At 48.7% G+C, this 18,767-nt stretch overlaps 1 protein-coding gene across 3 annotated transcripts in view; it reads left to right on the top strand.

Annotated features, from left to right (window-relative positions):
• Positions 1-18,767, top strand: part of LOC146854177 (aldo-keto reductase family 1 member B1-like) — a 348,624-nt gene that overhangs the window by 214,314 nt on the left and 115,543 nt on the right. For 2 of the 3 annotated variants that reach the window (XM_085650518.1, XM_085650519.1), the window contains one exon: positions 2,195-3,785. In XM_085650518.1, coding sequence (XP_085506644.1) covers positions 2,195-2,656 — 462 coding nt within the window. In that variant the 3' untranslated portion in view covers positions 2,657-3,785. Of the gene's footprint in view, positions 1-2,194; positions 3,786-18,303; positions 18,388-18,767 lie in introns of those variants that run through there. The other variant, XM_085650520.1, reaches the window with a different exon arrangement.

The raw sequence follows: 18,767 nt of genomic DNA on the forward strand, positions 1-18,767 counted from the left end.
ACAAGAAGTGACCTACTTAGGTCATCTCTTGTCGAAGGAGGGAAGGAGACTGACCCCAGAGAGAATTCAAGCCATTGCACAGTTGAGTGTGCCAAAGACACAGAGAGAAGTGCGTGCTTTCTTGGGCATCACTTCATACTGTAGGCATTGGATCCCTAGCTTTTCCTTGCTGGCGAAACCTTTGTTAGCCTTAACATGCAAAGACACACCGAATCCTATCCCATGGTCTGAAGAGTGCCAGAAAAGTTTTGTGGAATTGCGTAATGCATTGTGTTCGGCTCCTGTGTTGGGTACTCCTGACAATAGCAAGCCTTTTACATTGTATGTTCACGAGAAAGATGGATGTGCGTTGTCAGTGTTAACACAGCCTTTTGGCGACAGACCGCGCCCGTGCGCATATTTTTCATCCACCTTGGACCCTGTAGCGAGGGCATTGCCAAGCTGTCTGAGAGCGACAGCTGCTGCAGCGATGTCTATCCGACAATCTGCTTGTTTGGTAATGGACAACACATTGATAGTTATGGTTCCACATGCTGTAGACACATTATTGAATAGAACCAAGACACAACACTTGACTAGTGCACACTTATCAGGCTACGAGCTTACACTGTTAGCGAATCACATACACATAAAAAGATGCAATACGCTGAATCCAGCTACGCTGTTGCCGATTCCAGCAGACTCAGATGAGATTGAGCAACATGATTGCCTGTTCAGAACGGAAGAAGAGACGAAAGGAAGAGTGGATCTGATAGATACTCCCCTGACTGAGTGTGATGGTACCTTATGGGTAGATGGTTCATGCTTTAAGCTCCCTAATGGTGACACGACTGCTGCATATGCTATCACGACTTTACATACGGTTGTGGAAACTGCACGAGTGCCACATAATTCGGCCCAAGCTGCAGAGTTAATCGCCCTCACGAGAGCATGCGTGTTGTCTGAAGGAATGAGAGTGAATATATATACAGATAGCCAGTACGCCTTTGGCGTGGCTCATAATTTTGGGCGACTGTGGAAAGAGCGTGGGTTTCTGACGTCACATGGAGCTAAAATTCAGAATGGCAAGTTGGTGAATGATCTCCTTGAGTCACTGACCCTACCGTTGCAAGTTGCGATCATGAAATGCAGTGCGCACAGGAAAGTTACTGACGATGTTGGTCGTGGGAATGCGTTTGCTGATGAGACTGCGAAAGAAACGGCACAGAATGTGAAGACTAGAATGTATGTTACAGGCCCCGCAAGATGGGTTAACGATGTGGGAATATGTGAGAACACCATAGAGAGTGTGAAGTCGCTTCAGGCTGAAGCCACAGAGGAAGAGTTAAGCAAGTGGAGAGAGAGTATGGGTAAGTTGGATGAGAATGGTTGCTGGATTGACCTGACAGAACATAGGCGATGGTTGTTGCCTGACGCGTATATGCTTCCAGTAGTTACTATGGCGCATGGAATGGCACACATCAGTACGAAAGGAATTTGTAAGTTGTTGGCTCCAGTATGGCAGAATGTTGGGATTCCCAAGTGTGCAGAGAATGTGGTCAAGAATTGTATGGTGTGTTTGAAGTACAACCCTGGTAGGGGAACCCCAACTCCAGCCGGTCACTTTGCACCCCCATCATGTCCATTCGAAGTTTTGCAGCTGGACTTTATTCACATGGAAAGATGCAACAACCTAAAATATGTACTAGTGGTTGTTTGTGCTTTCTCAAAATGGATAGAGGCTTATCCTCTGAAAGATAACACTGCCCTGTCCACAGCCAAAGCCCTTGTGAAAGAGTTCTTCCCCAGGTTTGGAATGCCGAGAATGGTATGGTGTGATAATGGGAGTGAGTTCGTGGGTAAAGTGATGAAGAATGTATGTGAAGGATTAGGTATCCAGCAGAAGTTTCATGCTGCAAATCACCCCCTATCAGCTGGATTGGTAGAGCGCTACAATGGAGCCTTAAAGCTCAAGTTGGCCAAAATCCAAGCGAGCACTGGTCTTAAATGGCCTGATGCTCTGCCTCTAGCACTCCTGTCCACCAGAATGACGATACACTCACGAGTGGGACTTAGTCCCTACGAGGTGGTCTTTGGCCGCCCGGCTAATGTATGGGGTGTGCCAAGGCCCACGAAATTTAGTGAACTAGAGCATCCAGTGCTGCTCGATTACCTGTATGATTTGACTGTTAAACTGCGTGTTTTGCACCAACAGGTACATGATACTCTCCCTCAAGCCTCTGAAACTCCTGGACACCCTATCAACCCTGGTACATGGGTCCTGGTCCGGAATTTCCAGCGCAAGAGCAACGACGAGCCCCGCTGGCTTGGCCCTCATCTTGTTCTACTATCGACAAGATCAGCAGTGCGAGTAAAAGGGAAGAAGCACTGGATTCATGGTACCCATTGCAAGGTAGTCCCCTTGCCTTTGCCATATGACCAGTGGGTCAAGGAGGGTATCGCCGACTCTGAGACAGACACTGTACCTCGTTTCATACCATTCAGTGATGCACGCCTAAGAGACACAGTTTCAGACCAAGAGAGTGACAATATTCTGCAGGAAGCTGTGCCACCATTAAATCGACTGGACACCACTGAGCCTGAACTTTTGTTTCGAGACCAAACGGCACCTGGCCGTCTACGTTATAATTTGAGACCTAGGCCCATGGACAAATAAAGATTTTCTTATTATTTCCTTTTTGACATTTTTTACTCTCCCATCTGAAAGACTTTCTTGATTTTTTGTTTTTCGAACCACCATCCGGGTTCTGCCGCAGGGTCGCGGTGTCAAGACTTTGGGGTACAGGCCGAAGACATTAGGTCGACGGTTCTGGTTGGTCTAGGGCGTTTCCCTGGACTGACAGGCGTACTCCTCAGCAGAAGAAACTCATCCGCCGCGAGCGGCCCGAGTAGAGGATGGAGTTTTTTAAGATGGAGAGACCAATTGAGGAAATGAACTTTAAAGCCAGGATGTGTAGAATTGTAAAAAGTAAATGTTTTGTCTTTTTGTGCCTTTTTACACTGTGTAGTATCATGATGTTTATTGTAGGACTTGTGTTTTTCTCTGTTCAAAGGCCCATTGCACCTACCGAACAGCCTACACCTCTTTCTACTGCCTCCTCTCACTCTTTTCACCCTTTGCCTGAGCACGAACAGACCAGACGTTCGGAGTTCGTAAATAACTCGTTTATCCAGCTCTTGCACCAGCACCAGTTAGTAGTGAATACGACCAATTGCTGGGTCTGTGGGTTAATGCCACATACCATTAACAAGGGTATTCCCTACCTGGTGCTACCGTATAGTTCAAATGGATCGTCATGGGCATTCCAGACCATGTTTCTCTATGCTCTAGAGACGTACTCCCCTCGCCAACCGCGTTCCATCAGACCCCTCACCAATAATAAGGCTTTGATGAAAGGAGTTGCCGATATGAGTAGAGATATTGACGCATACTCGTCCATTCCTAAAGAAGAGCTGAGACCTTATGTAGGATGGAACGCGATGGGGTATAGTATTAGTCTGGGTGAAAGACAGCGACAAATCTCATCTCCAATCTGGGTTGTACCCCACATGGGTCAGTTCTGCTTACAGGGTAATGGTCAGAACCCTAGGGCTCAACTGGGAAGAAGTGACTGTACTGAAACATACACTTTCCCGTCACAGTTTTCCCCTGCGTTTCTAGCTGCCAGAGGCACATATTTCATCTGTAATGACCGAGCATATACATGGTTGCCCCCTGATTTCTCGGGCACATGTTATATTGCGAATCTGCTACCGCCAACATTTACTGCTGCCTCTGATTATCACAAGACGAGAGTTGTGAGAGGTGTGATAAGTAAGGATGACACTGCCGGTCAGGAAGCAGGAGACTTCTTCTTGGGTTTCCTGCCGTTTTGGGGACCTATGGTCAATAGTAGGAACCTGAGACAGCTGACACGTGTGGTTGAATCCACTATAAATGTAACGGCTGGTGCCCTTAGTAATCTGACAGCTGAGCTCCAAGCGGATCGCCTTATGACTTTACAGAACCGCATGGTTCTAGACGTTATTCTTGCAGACCGCTGTGGGGTATGCAAGGTTATCCAATCCAGTTGCTGCATTTTCATACCAGACAACGCTCCAACGGTGTATCAAGCCATCTCCAAACTCCATAAAATATCTGAAGCCATACACGTGGATAAGGGAGATTGGTCACTGATGGGATGGTTCTGGGAACTGATATCTGCCTGGGGTTGGAAAGTCCTGATGGTCATTGGAATGATCTTAGCCATTCTTTTCCTGTTCTGTCTGTGCACACAGTGTGCTCCTGCGATGTGTGGCCTCTGTGCTACCCTGTGTGTAAGGAAGCCTGTATCGAGGGACGAGCTAAGTAATAGGATGATGCTACAGCAACATCTCCATAACTTTGCGGACATTGACCTAGACTCGGATTGAGATGAGTATAGTGATTGCCTATGTAAGGGCAAAAGGAGGGTCTGTCGTACTTTAATCTTCGGGACCGCGTAGGGAACAGGGCCCTACCCCTGTCTATCTTGGTATTAGCGAACCGCAAATGGTAAATGCGGCATGTACGAGTGCTTTACTCGTCATTCTAGCCCTGAATGCACTGTGTACACGTTATTCTGCTGCACTACGCGGGTTCCATTTTGGAAGCAGTGGCCATCTTGTCATTGCCCTCACATAGGCTATAATGGAGCAAATACGGGCCTCACAGTACATGTGCTTTCCCGTGACTTCTCGGTGACCTGGGCAGCTGGCTCTGCTGCCCCGGGTCAAACTGGTCTCACGAGCTCCCCTTCCTCCGTCCACCTGTGATTAGCATCAGGGCTCGACCCATCATAAAACCCTTCTCATCCTCCACAAACCCCCGGCTAATCTCTTCCACACCTGCTTGTTCCTGCTTTATGACTTGTTTCCCAAAACAGGAGATGCTCATGTTTATTGGGGGGTCTGCTTACATCTAACGTGGGATTTGAACCTTATTGTGTAAATCATTGTGAGTTGGCCGAACTGGAATGTGGGATGGTCATCATGACTCTGTCTTTTCTTTGTAACATATCCCTGTATATTGCCGTTTCATAAAACTCAGGAATGTATGCTTGAGGCCGAAAAAGGCCTATTTAAGACGAAGTCCGTTTCCATGATTTGCAGCAGTCTCCTGAGAACATACACGCTGTTGTACTTCTAGGATACCTGTCATTGGTCTGCAGCCAATAAACGATTCTTTGACTTCACCCAGAAGACTCTGTGTTTCTGTTGGTCCGGAACAGGGTGAAACCCAGAAGTCATAGGGTGTGTGCCCCTGCACCGCTGGGTCTAAAATACCCAGTACTTCAGAGTCTTCTAATTTGTGTAAGTCACAAGTCACCGCTTTATAGAAAGCATCCACCAGATTGTCCGGTGGTAAGGGTGGTATAAATGTAGATTTCTGTTTCAGACCACTATCTAGCCCAAGATTAGGTACAATATCCAAATCCGCAAGAATGTCTAACATAGTCGACGATGTACCAGAGCAATCATCAAGTGATAACAACAAATGCAAATCTTGTATTTCCTTGATTGTTTTATTACAAGGAATAGCAGTCACTTCTACACATTGTGCATCTGTAGTTTTGTTCTCAAATTTATTTAAGACGACGCACAAACTTGTATAGATCAATGTGGATACGTGTAAAGTCTGGCAATGATGTGGGACAAAAACTAAGACCCTTGCTTAGTACCTCTACATCACATTTAGTGAGTTCACAATCAGATAGATTAACAATTGTTACATTTTGGTGCACAGATGGATTATGTGACACATTCCCACTATTCAGTGTTAGGGGTAAGGTCTGATTCAATTCTTCAGATTGTGTGAGACCGATCTGGTCGTTGCCCCTTCTCTCATGTTTGCCCCGCTTTCGCCCCCTCCTTGTTTTTTTATATTTGGTCTGTTGTAGACCTGTCTGGTGCCTTTCCTGTACCTGGTCATCTCTTCTAAAAAAGAAGAGGATGTCTTCTCATGTGCAAGACCTCGAAGCCTAGTGTCCACATCGCCTCCTAGGCTGGTTTCACTGTGTACACTTGAAATGTCGGACTCGCTTGTGGAGGCCACTACATTCAAAGTACTCGGTATGGTGTTTCTGGTAATTTTTTGGCGAACGTGAAAACCCTATTGTTCTTGTAGTCATTTTCGTCCCTTTTAAGCTAACTAATTTTCTTGTCCTTTATATAGAGTTGATGTGCACTCAATATATCCTTCAAAATTTTGAAGTTTTTTTCAGTCGCTTCTTGCAGATTAAGGTTCTTAATCTCTAATTCCAATTTCTCTATCTCCTCTAGCAATTTAATCCTTTTCCGTTCTGCATGTCTAATCAGAATATCCATCATATTGTATGATGATAAAAATATAAGTTCTTCCCATTCCTTCAGAAGATCCGGTTCCAGATCCTCGAAAGTTGGGAAGATTATTATTCTGAGACCACGTGGTACCTGTTTGATATCAATATATCTTTTCAGAATGGTTAGGTCCCACCACCTGGATAGTTCTTGCTTCCTCAATCTCTCCAATCTGATAAACTTAAGTTTTAACCCTTCCTGTTCTGGATGTATTTTGTCATTCAATGTTTTCTCCACAGTCCCTGTAAACAGTTCCCTAATCAGCTGGTCTCTCTCATCATCAAAAGTTGCCATTGTTAGTCAAACTTGATATTAGTGAAGCCAATGGACGTAATAAGTCCTAATGGTTATATCCCCCTTAAATCTGAAAAATTGAGTGCAGACTCCCACATATTTAATCTGGCTAGCACATGAGGTAGTGGTGGATATTGCGTCACACAATCACATCAGATACTTTGTCAAATAATAAGGTGCTTATATAAGGTACATACAATTAGTTATAGATCAGACCAATTTGTAGGTGCCAACTCGAGGTAAGATATCCCACTACCAAGGATGTCAATCAAACAGGTCACAAGTGGCCTGTAGCACAAATACACATAGAAACCCCGGCACTCTAATTCCATATAACGATACACAATTATAGAAATTAATCTCATGGGCTATGAACACAAAATGATGTAGAGAGGTAACCCCTGATACCGAAAATGTTACGAAACATACAAATGAATAATATAAACGCAGATTTAATAATTGTTAGACACATAAGTCCAAAATGTGACACATTTCATTTCGTGCAATTCTTGAAGATACAGTTCTTGACACGTGGAGCGTCGCATCAGAAACAGCCAACGCGCGTTTCGTCACCACCGTGACTTCCTCAAGGCTGTGAAAGTAATCATGAATAAAAAGTTGGAACGTTCTAACATAAAAAACACAGAAAGGACTTATTTATTTCTAGAAACCTTCTCCTTAGAATTAGTCAATGAAGAGAAAACACCGAAAGAAATTTCTATAGTTGTAATTAACCCTACACCAACAAAGGTAAATTGGTGAAAACAACAAAAAAAACTTAAGTGAAAAAATAAAACGAAAAGCTAGAGCGAAGAAATAATAATAAAAAAATAGTAAAAACCTGAAGAAAAGCAAGAACTATAGAGCAGTAAAAGACCAAAATGCACCCAGTGAGCACTGTTTATGTTGATAAGAGTCCAAACCTTACATTTCCATGTGTTTGAAAAAAAGCCATAGGTCAGATTCAGATTCCGAGACTTTTGTGGAATAGAATAGAATGCATCTTATTTTAAAAAACGTTTTTGAACGCTAAAACGATTCTACGATGTGCCCCTACTGTCCAGATAAAACAAGGGTCACAGAATTTGTTCTAAAAAATATAGTCAAAAAAGTTGTTAGTTCACCTCTATTTGTGGTGCTCAGATAGTAGGGAGGGCTTTGATATGTCTGGTCCCCTAGATCCTCCGAAGTCCTAGATAGTTAAGGAATCCAGATTTTCGTTCCACACAAGGTTTTTTAAAAAATATAGCAAAACTGGAGCTAGAGAGAATAAGAATGAATCTTTAGCAACAAAAAAGAGAATCAAATTCATAAAGCATTGCTAGCTACAAGGCCTAAGGCCATTTGTAATTTCAGAAAACCATTTCTTCAAAAAACAACAAGTTTTCAATGGTTCAGAATCAATTCCATGTACACTTTTAATTGAAAAGTATATATACTAAGTTACACCTACTTACAGCAGTCCTGCTTATAGGGTGTAGTGATTTTCTGCAGTCTCAAATCCAAAAGTGATGGACATCCATATAAATATCCCCAAAAAGCTACACTGTATAGGGGGGCGTGGCTTGGCTGCCGACGGGCATGGACGCGTGAGCAGAGAGCTCCGCATCCAGCCCAGCCAAAATCCTGCGAAACTTGTAGCCCCGGTGTTCCGAGACGCCCGGAGGGCAGCCTCGCCTGGTCCGGACCCCGAGAACGGCACAGCAGAGCGGTGCGCGGCGCCGGGGACTGGCGCCGTGACAGGAGTAGCGGCGGACGCGAGCCGCCGCCGGCCATTTTGCGCGGCCTTGGAGCAGAGGTACAGCCGCGGCCCACAGTAACTCGAGGGCCGCCCGGAAGTGCAGCGCGCCCGGCGGGGGAAACCAGAAGTGGCGGCTCCACCGCGGCGGAAGGCAGACCGGGTCGGAGCCCAGCCGGGGGGAGAGGCTTGATGCTTGGAGCCCCTCCGCAGCCGGGCCCAGTTGCGGCAGATGCTCAGAGGAGGGGCAGTGGCCCGAGAAGCTGAGTGAGGCCTGTGGTGGGGGCGGCGACCCTGGTGACGGCGTGGCTGCGGGACCCCCAGAGGCGCTGGCTGAAGACCGGGAGAGGTACGGCCGGCTCCGTGCGGGCCATAGAGGAGGTGGACTGCCTGGACCTGGGCTGCAGCCCGGGCGGAACGGCTGGAGGACGGTGCCTGCTTCGGTGATGCGGTGAGGGGATAAGGCAGCGAACAGCGGCGGTGCCAGCTGATGTTGCACCGCACTGCAGGGAAGACGGTCATCGGGGAGCGGAGCGGGTCCTCATTGCTGGGGCCCCTCGGGGAGCACGTCATCGACGGTCGGAGGCAGGAGTGAGTGGCGCCCTGTAGCTGGTGAGGAGCTCCGTCGTAGCCACTGCTTTGGGGACTTGTTCTGGTGGTAGATTGCCTTGCGGCCCCCTGGTGGGCTCCCTGACCCAGGGGCATGGGCAAACCAAGACCCAAGCTGGGAGCGAACCCGGCGGACTCTGTGGGTGACTCAGCCGGTGACCGGGATGGCGGGACACGCGTGGACTCTGCGGTGGGACTCCAGCAACGCCAGATGGACCAAATCCTGCAGGCCATAGCGGACACCCGAGCTGCATTGCAGACGGACATTGCGCAGGTGTCCTCCGATCTGGGACTGCTTCGAGCAGACCACAGGAAGCTGGCGGACAGGGTCAAGCAAACGGAGGACGCGTTGGACTTGGCGGCTCAAGCGCAGAAGGCATTGGAGGTTCAGACGGCGGACCTTCTACGGAGGGTGACGGTCCTGGAGAAGAGGGCCGAAGATGCGGAAGGGCGTAACCGCCGCAACAACATTCGCGTGGTGGGACTGCCCGAAAAGATTGAAGGGGGAGACATGTTGACTTACCTGGAGACCTGGCTGAAGGAGGTGGTGGCGCCGGGAGGGCTGACGCAGTTTTACACCCTGGAGAGGGCGCACAGGGTTCCGGCCCAGCCCCCGGATCCGGGCTGACCTCCCAGGCCGGTGGTGGCCCGTCTGCTGCACTACAGGGACCGCGATATCATTCTTCAGAAGGCTAGAACCATGGGCCCCTATCAAGTGGAGAATGTCCCGGTCTCTATCTATCCAGATTACCCCATGGAGGTCCAGCGCAGGCGCTCCTCCTTTCAGGCGGTGAAGAAGGCGCTACGGGACGAGGGCCTGCAGTATTCCCTATTGTTCCCGGCCCGCCTCAGAGTGGTACTGGACGGAAAGACATCCTTCTTCACGGACCCCGCAGCGGCCTGGAGTTGGTTGGAATCGGTCCGGACTGGGGCTGCAGCACATGTGGACGAGGAGGCGCAGTCGGGGACCCTGACGAGGGCCCGTCGCAGCAGACGCAATAGGATACGGACAGCAGGGGTCCGATCACCGGGAGCGTCCCAGACGGTGCTGGAGCGGCGGGCTGCGCTGTGGGCAGTCTCTGTGATATCGGGGGCCGCGGCCTCCCAGCCCAGTGAGGATTCGGGCTCCAAGAGGTGCTCAGAGGCCTCCCTCTCGGATGGTCCTGGCGGGGATGTGGAGTTGCTGCCTGACGTGACCCCAGGGACAGCGGATGAACTGCTGGACGCTTGAAGGTTCTGGGACTTCCCAGCGCGCAGTAAGAGGGGCATGGGTAGGGCGGGAGATGTATGTGGGGAGGGGGGTCCTGGCCTGGCTTTGCGGGGTTTGGAGTGAGACCGGTTCCTGACGGCGATTTGCGGGCGGGGGATTGTTGGGGGGACCTGGAGGAGAGAGCGGGAGGTCTGAGGGGCAAGGAACACCGGGGGAGGACTTGCAGAGACTGGGCGCGGATGCACAGCAGGGGACAGTCGACAGGCCTGTCTGGTGCAGAACCACCACCTCACCCTAACGGACGTTGTGAGACACTGGTAGCTACCAGAGTGTTAGGTATTGCTTGGGGTGGTATTTGGATGGGTAACTGCAGTTTAGCACCTGTTCTGGGGAAGGGAGGGCGTTCGGGGAGTTGGGGAGTTGCGGGGTTTCAGGGGAATGTCAGTGTGCCTCGGAGGGCTAGGAAAGGGTGGTTGGTTAGGCGATGGGATGGGGACCCCACCTGAATTGAGATTTCTGACCTGGAATGTGAGGGGGCTCACCTCTATGGGGAAGAGATATAAAGTGCATGCCTACCTGGTACGGAGAGGGGTCCAGGTAGCCTTCCTCCAAGAAACGCACTTAGATCGCGAGGAGGGGAAGGCACTGCAGCGGCGCTAGCGGGGCCAATTATTCTATACTACCTTCTCGAAGTTTGCCCGAGGGGCCCTGATTTGGGTGAGGGCGGGAGTTCCTTTCCAGCCGTTGGCGACATTGGTGGACCCGGAGGGCAGATTTGTAGCAGTACAAGGGCGACTGGATGGGAGGGACATGGCCTTCTGTAATGTGTATGCCCCTAATGTAGACCAGGCCGCCTTCTTCTCCAGACTGTCGGGGCAGCTCGCGGCATATTTGACGGGGACGGTGGTGATGGGAGGGGACTTTAATTTGGTGACTGATGTTGAGCTGGATCGGTCCCACCCGCCTCTTGCACAGTCGGTGGTCCGTCGGGTGGCCAATAGTAGACGGGCTTGGCAGAGCACTTGGGGGTTGGTGGACACGTGGCGGACACATCACCCGATGTATAGGGATTACTCCTTCTACTCAGTCCCCCACGAGTTGTATGTCCTATTGGATAGTATACTGTGTTCCCCGGATGTCCAGACTTTGATGCGTCATAGTGAATATTTGGCTAAAACCATCTCGGACCATAACCCCTGTATGGGGGTGCTGCAATGGTCCAGGCAGCGGCAGGCAATACCCACGTGGCGCCTAAACCCCTTGTTGCTGGAGGACCCGGTTTTCCGGGCTGAGGTTTGCGGCTGCATAGAGCAGTATTTTAGGAATAACACGGAAACGACGTCGAGCCGGGCGACGGAATGGGACGCGTTTAAGGCGGTGGTTCGGGGAGTTTGTATATCGTCCACTGCGGGTGTGCGGAAGACTTTGCTGAAGGAGGTGGCGGGGGCGGAGGCCCAACTGCGGACGGCTGAACGCGCGCATCAGGCAGGGGAGGGCGAGATGACTGCGGTTGTGGAGGCGCGCGAGGGCGTGGCAGTGTGTGTGGAGAAGCTTCGCTGTTTTGATCATAAGGACTATCTTACCCGGGCGCATGCGGAATGGGATAAGGTGGGATCTCTCCTGGCATGGTTGGCGACCCCGACGGCCCGAGGTACCCCGATACTTTCTTTGGTCGAGGCAGGGGGAATCCCGGTCTATTCTCAGATGGAGATAAATAAGCAGTTTGCCAGTTATTATGCAGGGCTGTATGATAGTACCATGCAGGGGGAGCCTGACGGCTTGGCCGAGTTTCTGTTGGCGGCTCAATTGCCCCGGCTGGACCCAGAGAGCGGGAAGGACCTCGGGGTGCTATATCGCTGGGCGAGATTCGCGCAGCGATTAAGCATATGGCCAGGCGAAAGACCCCGGGAGCGGACGGTTTGCCCATTGAGGTTTACGCGGCTTGCCCGGATCTGCTGGCGCCGCAGCTTCAAGTCCTTTACAGTGAGGCTTGGCGACTTGGGCGCTTACCTGCCTCCGCTCGGGAGGCAATTGTGGTGCCCCTGTTGAAGCCTGGAGGAGAGGCCGGCGCGCGCACGGCGTACCGCCCGCTCTCCATGCTGACGGTAGATTACAAAATCTTGAGTAAAATATTGGCGTCACGCCTGTTGACTCATATGACCGCCTTGATCCACCCGGATCAGGCGGGCTTTATCCCCCGGCGTAACACGGCCACTTCAGTTCGACGTTTGTTGCGGGTGATGGAGATGGACCAGGACGTATATCCGGAGGCCTGCACACTGTCGGTCGATATCGAAAAGGCCTTTGATAGTGTAGAGTGGCCCTATTTATATCGAGTGCTGCGGGGATTTGGTCTGGGGGACGGCTTTGTGCGCTGGACCACCTTGCTCTATAACGATGCCACGGCCCGGGTGAAGACGGGGGCTACCATATCGGCCTCCTACCCGGTGCGGAGAGGGACGAGGCAGGGCTGCTCGCTCTCCCCCTTGTTGTTCGCCCTGGCCATTGAACCGTTGGCAGCACATGCCCGACTGGGGCGCTCCTATGCTGGAGTTCAATTGAGGGGGGACGCCCACTATATCTCCCTGTATGCAGATGATCTGCTGATGTTTTTGGCGGATGCAGATGGCGCACTGCGTGGAGCGATCGCCTTGTTGGAGGCCTTTGGGCGCCTGTCCGGGCTCAAGGTCAACTGGGGCAAGACATGCTTGTTCCCGCTGTTGCCGGGCAGCCAGGCCCCCCAGTCGCTGGGAGTGATCCGATGGGAAGGTAGCTGCCTGCGATATTTGGGGGTTAGTATCTACCACACCCAGCCTGATTTGCTGGAGGGGAATATTGGCAGAGCCATTTGCGGCTTGCGTGGTAGCATGAGTTTCTGGAGTACGCTCCCACTTTCGTGTGCCGGGAGGGTAGCGCTGTTGAAGATGGTGGCATTGCCACGCCTCCTCTACTTCTTTTGCACCCTGCCTATATGGATACCTGCGTCGTACTTCGCACGGCTCAGAGCACTGTCAACGGGCTTCATTTGGGGCTCAGGGAGGAGGCAGGTGGCTTTGACCACACTGCGGCGGCCGAGAGCGGAGGGGGGCCTGGCAGTCCCGGACTTTGAGTGGTACTATCTGGCAGCCCAACTCCAATGGCTTACGCAGGCGGTGGCCAGGGAGTATAGAGGCCCAGGGGGCCACAGGGCAGGTTGATTCCGCGGCATGTGCTCGCCTTCATAGTCTTGCAGCAGCGGTTGGACCTTGCCCAGCTTACTCTGGAAGAGCGTACACTCCGGCTGTGCTGGAACAGGTGCCAGAGGAGGGCTGCGATAACTCGCCCCTATGCCCCGGAGATCCCTTTGGGAATGTGTACGGCGTTCCAGCATGGGGGCGATTGGTCAGGGCTGGCCGTTTGGGAGGAGCTGGGCGTGCAGATGGTGGGCGACTTATTCAGAGAGGGGGTGCTGCTGCCCTTCCAGGAGTTGCAGGACTCTTACGGGCTTCCACGTGGGGACTTTTTACTCCACGCAGCCCTTGTAGCGAGCCTCCAGAGACATTGGAATATGGTGCTCTCGGAGCCACCGATCGCTGCAGGTTGCCAATATGTAGTGATGGCGGCGGGGACGTCCAAGGCCATTACTTGTCTCTACCGCAGGCTATCGACGGAAGGCCTGCTGCCCCTTGCCGCCTTGAGGGGCAAGTGGGAATTGAGAAACCGATCCCCGAGACTACATGGATCACGCTGGTGCGGCGGGCCTGGAAGGAAACGCGCAATGCCCGGTTTCAGCTGGTTCAATTTTTTACGTTGCACAGGGCGTACTTGACGCCGGTTAAGATATTGCAATATTTTGGGGGTGCGCACTCTCAATGCCCACGGTGCGGGGGAGAGGGTGCTGATTTTCGTCACATGTTTTGGTCCTGCGTCCAGTTGGGCGACTATTGGGCAGAGGTTATGGATTGCCTGAATCAGGTGACGGACCGCATTATTGCCCCGGAACTGGGGGCCTGCTTACTACTTTGGTTTCCCCACACCCGCCGGACGAAGGTTACTAGCAAGTTGTACGACTTAGGGTTGATTATGGCCAAGAGGGTATTGACTATGCACTGGAAGTCCAGAGCGGGGCCTAGCTTCTTGCGGTGGAGGGCGGCGTTTGCGCGATGGGCGGGGGCAAAGGGTACGCTCCGGTTGCAATTAGCCCTTCGGGGGGATGACGAGAAGGCGTTGGCGACGGCCCGCGCGTGGGAGGCGCTGGTGGTGGAGCTTCAGGGGCTGATGTCTGACACCGGGAGAGAGGGGGACACCTCTGACAGGCAGGAGGAGGCGTTGAACGGGGAGTAGGAGGGGAGCAGTGGCGAGCACTGGAAGCAAGGCTGTGGCTAGGCATGTGGGAAAGCCTTGGTTCCCTAGAGGAGGTTGAGCACCCATGCATGATTTATAGTAGGGGAGGGGCACATCAGGAGAGGGGAAGGCGGAGGGGGGCACACTGACATGGGGTGGGGAGGGAGGGGGGGCCCGCATGGGCTGGATGATTATTCTCCTGGATATTGGATGGCAACACTGTATGTAAAGTATCCTCTTTGAAGGGGGGGTAGCGGGGCTTGTATTGAGTTGATGCTATGAAAACAATAAAAAAATGTTTAAAAAAAAAAAAAGCTACACTGTATATCTATCTGTCAACAAAAGGATATATAGATTGTTTTAATAGTGCGGGACATTACTAGTCAAGACAAGCTGAAAGTTCTAAATCTTTAAAACGTTAAGGCCATGGTATCTCTAAAAAAGCGACACTTACAAATAGTTGTGAAAGTTCATTGTCGTCCCTGTCGTCAAGTATCCAATAAATTCCGAATTTAGGGAGCCATGATAAGACCCTATTATTGAATAGCAAAGAAAATCAATGTACCGTGAGGCAAAGAATTTCAAACCGAAAGCTTCTACTAGCACCTGAACACCTGAAAACATCACATGGCTTTCACATTTATCCAATTACTTAAAGTTTACAATTTCTATGAAGCTTTACTTATTAGAGGAAAAGACAATATGTCAAAGCCGTATACGAACGGAGAGTGAGCACGGAACATACCCCCGTTCCCGTGATATTTTTAGCATGCTCTCCACAGCAGTGATAATCCCCCATTTTAAGATGGTACGGAAAGTCTGCATCGGCTATCCATAGGCTATCCATTACGTCCGCACTAATACAGCTACCCACTGTTCATTTGAAGATGGTTGCTTGGTAGTGTCAAAATGCATCTAGACAGGTCTACAACAGACCAAATATAAAAAAACAAGGAGGGGGCGAAAGCGGGGCAAACATGAGAGAAGGGGCAACGACCAGATCGGTCTCACGCAATCTGAAGAATTGAATCAGACCTTACCCCTAAAACCGAATAGTGGGAATGTGTCACATAATCCATCTGTGCACCAAAATGTAACAATTGTTAATCTATCTGATTGTGAACTCACTAAATGTGATGTAGAGGTACTAAGCAAGGGTCTTAGTTTTTGTCCCACATCATTGCCAGACTTTACACGTATCCACATTGATCTATACAAGTTTGTACGTCGTCTTAAATTGAAAAAAAAATTTGAGAACAAAACTACAGATGCACAATGTGTAGAAGTGACTGCTATTCCTTGTAATAAAACAATCAAGGAAATACAAGATTTGCATTTGTTGTTATCACTTGATGATTGCTCTGGTACATCGCCGACTATGTTAGACATTCTTGCGGATTTGGATATTGTACCTAATCTTAGGCTAGATAGTGGTCTGAAACAGAAATCTACATTTATACCACCCTTACCACTGGACAATCTGGTGGATGCTTTCTATAAAGCGGTGACTTGTGACTTACACAAATTAGAAGACTCTTCGGTTTTAAGTACCGAATCTTTCAAATTCAATCTCACAAAACGAGAGAATGAGGCTTTAAAAACTCTTGCTAATAAGTCAGATATCGTTATAAAAGAAGCAGACAAGGGTGGCAACATAGTGATTATGCGAGAAACCGACTATATTCAAGAAATTGAGAGACAACTTTCAGAGGGACAAGCATACATTGGTCTAACACGCAATCCATTAGGTGAGATTACCACACTATATTTTTTAAAAAACCTTGTGTGGAACGAAAATCTGGATTCCTTAACTATCTACGACTTCGGTGGATCTAGGGGACCAGGCATATCAAAGCCCTCCCTACTATCTGAGCACCACAAATAGAGGTGAACTAACAACTTTTTTGACTATATTTTTTAGAACAAATTCTGTGACCCTTGTTTTATCTGGACAGTAGGGGCACATCGTAGAATCGTTTTAGCGTTCAAAAACGTTTTTTAAAATAAGATGCATTCTATTCTATTCCACAAAAGTCTCGGAATCTGAATCTGACCTATGGCTTTTTTTCAAACACATGGAAATGTAAGGTTTGGACTCTTATCAACATAAACAGTGCTCACTGGGTGCATTTTGGTCTTTTACTGCTCTATAGTTCTTGCTTTTCTTCAGGTTTTTACTATTTTTTTATTATTATTTCTTCGCTCTTTTTGGTTTTTTTTTGTTGTTTTCACCAATTTACCTTTGTTGGTGTAGGGCTAACTACAACTATAGAAATTTCTTTCGGTGTTTTCTCTTCATTGACTAATTCTAAGGAGAAGGTTTTTAGAAATAAATAAGTCATTTCTGTGTTTTTTATGTTAGAACGTTCCAACTTTTTATTCATGATTACTTTCACAGCCTTGAGGAAGTCACGGTGGTGACGAAATGCGCGTTGGCTGTTTTTGATGCGACGCTCCACGTGTCAAGAACTGTATCTTCAAGAATTGCACAAAATGAAATGTGTCTATAAACATCTTTTGACATGGAATGTAACATTTTGGACTTATGTGTCTAACAAATATTAAATCTGCGTTTATATTATTCATTTGTATGTTTCGTAACATTTTCGGTATCAGGGGTCATTTTGTGGTCATAGCCCATGAGATTAATTTCTATAATTGTGTATCGTTATATGGAATTAGAGTGACGGGGTTTCTATGTGTATCACGACTGATTTGCATATGGCTGAGTCCAAACTGGATTGGCATAGTGAGTAAAAAAGATCTGTCACTGAGGTGAATGTCCATGTGACTGGGGGTGAATGTCCATCATTTGTTCTTTTTGCATTTGTAGGAGGTTTTAGACATGTATGCATTATAAGGGCCTTACGCAGTGCTGCTTTGAATCTCCTTGTCTCTTAAAGCAAAATGGCTAATCTGGTATTAAGCAAATGGAGGACCCACTCAGCATCAGCTGGAAATGCAAGCAAACTTGAACAGTTAATTGTTGAGAAAGAGATTATGAATGAGGGATCTCAGAAAGAGCACGAGGATGAAATAAAGGCAGATTAAGGGCAGAATTATAATGAGAAATAGAGAGTGACTGTGTGTGCAATGTTTGCAAATATGAGACAACCCACTGGGAAGTACTGAGTTTGAAACTGAGTTTCTACAGACCGACATACAAGAGATCTGCAGACAGATTCCTGCAATGCTGGCAAAGACGACTAATTGATTTAATTATTTTCCATTAAGTGTAATTTACAACAATATTTAATGCATGTGAATAAAGTAACTGAGAAAACGAAAGCAGGTGAGAAGCGCAGGCTACTATCCATATTTTTATGTGCCCAATTTGCATTTTCTATCATGCACCTCCAAACTGAGTGCCTTGGAAGTCATAAACTTCATAAACATAAACAGTGTTGAGGATGTGCGAGGTGTGTACCATGATGATTTGTATGACTTGGGACTCCGCTGCACATCACAGCTAGCCAACATCTGGAGTTTGGAGACATGAGCACAGTAATTTTTTTTAAATTATTTTTCCACACTTACATTTTTTTTCTGAGGATACCTTTCTCATGTAGGTCATCGTGGAACAATTATGCAGGCTGTTCTTCAGTCTATGCTAGTGCGCCCCAGCTCAAAAGCATTGGTGTCATCACCTCTTTTCAAGTGGTGACCCTACATGTCAGTTGTAAGGGCAAGCAAAAGAGATAAAAGACATGTATTCTGTGAGTTTGCAAAATGGTGAAAGTTTATTTTAAAGTAATCTTTCATTTTATTTTAGGTGTTACTGCGGTTCAACATCCAGAGAAGTGTAATTGTAATTCCCAAATCAGACACTCCTGAGCGCATCAAGGAAAACTTTCAGGTAAGGTGCGACACTTTGGCAGTAGCGCTATGCTAGGTTTCAGGGGCAAAATGTGCTGTGTGTTTCAGCGGTTCTGTTTTATGGAAAGGCTGAAAGCATAGTCCGGTAATCTAAAATCTGATATATTGCGTTTTGTCATTTTAGGACTTGTCCCTCTCTGCAGGGTCACCCTCAAACATTTTGCCTTCACCCCTTATGTTTTCTGAGCCTGTTGGTGGTGGTGTTTCGGACTCTGCACTTTACCACTGCTAACCAGTGATATAATGTTTGTGCTTTCTCCTTAAAACATGGTATAAATGGCTTACACCTAATTGGCACATTTCATTTACTCACAAGTTCCCAATAAAGTGGTATTACATGTATCTTGGGACTGTAAATTA

This window comes from Triturus cristatus, chromosome 4_1 (assembly GCF_964204655.1).
Source record: "Triturus cristatus chromosome 4_1, aTriCri1.1, whole genome shotgun sequence".
In the NCBI taxonomy this organism is placed as follows: domain Eukaryota; kingdom Metazoa; phylum Chordata; class Amphibia; order Caudata; family Salamandridae; genus Triturus; species Triturus cristatus.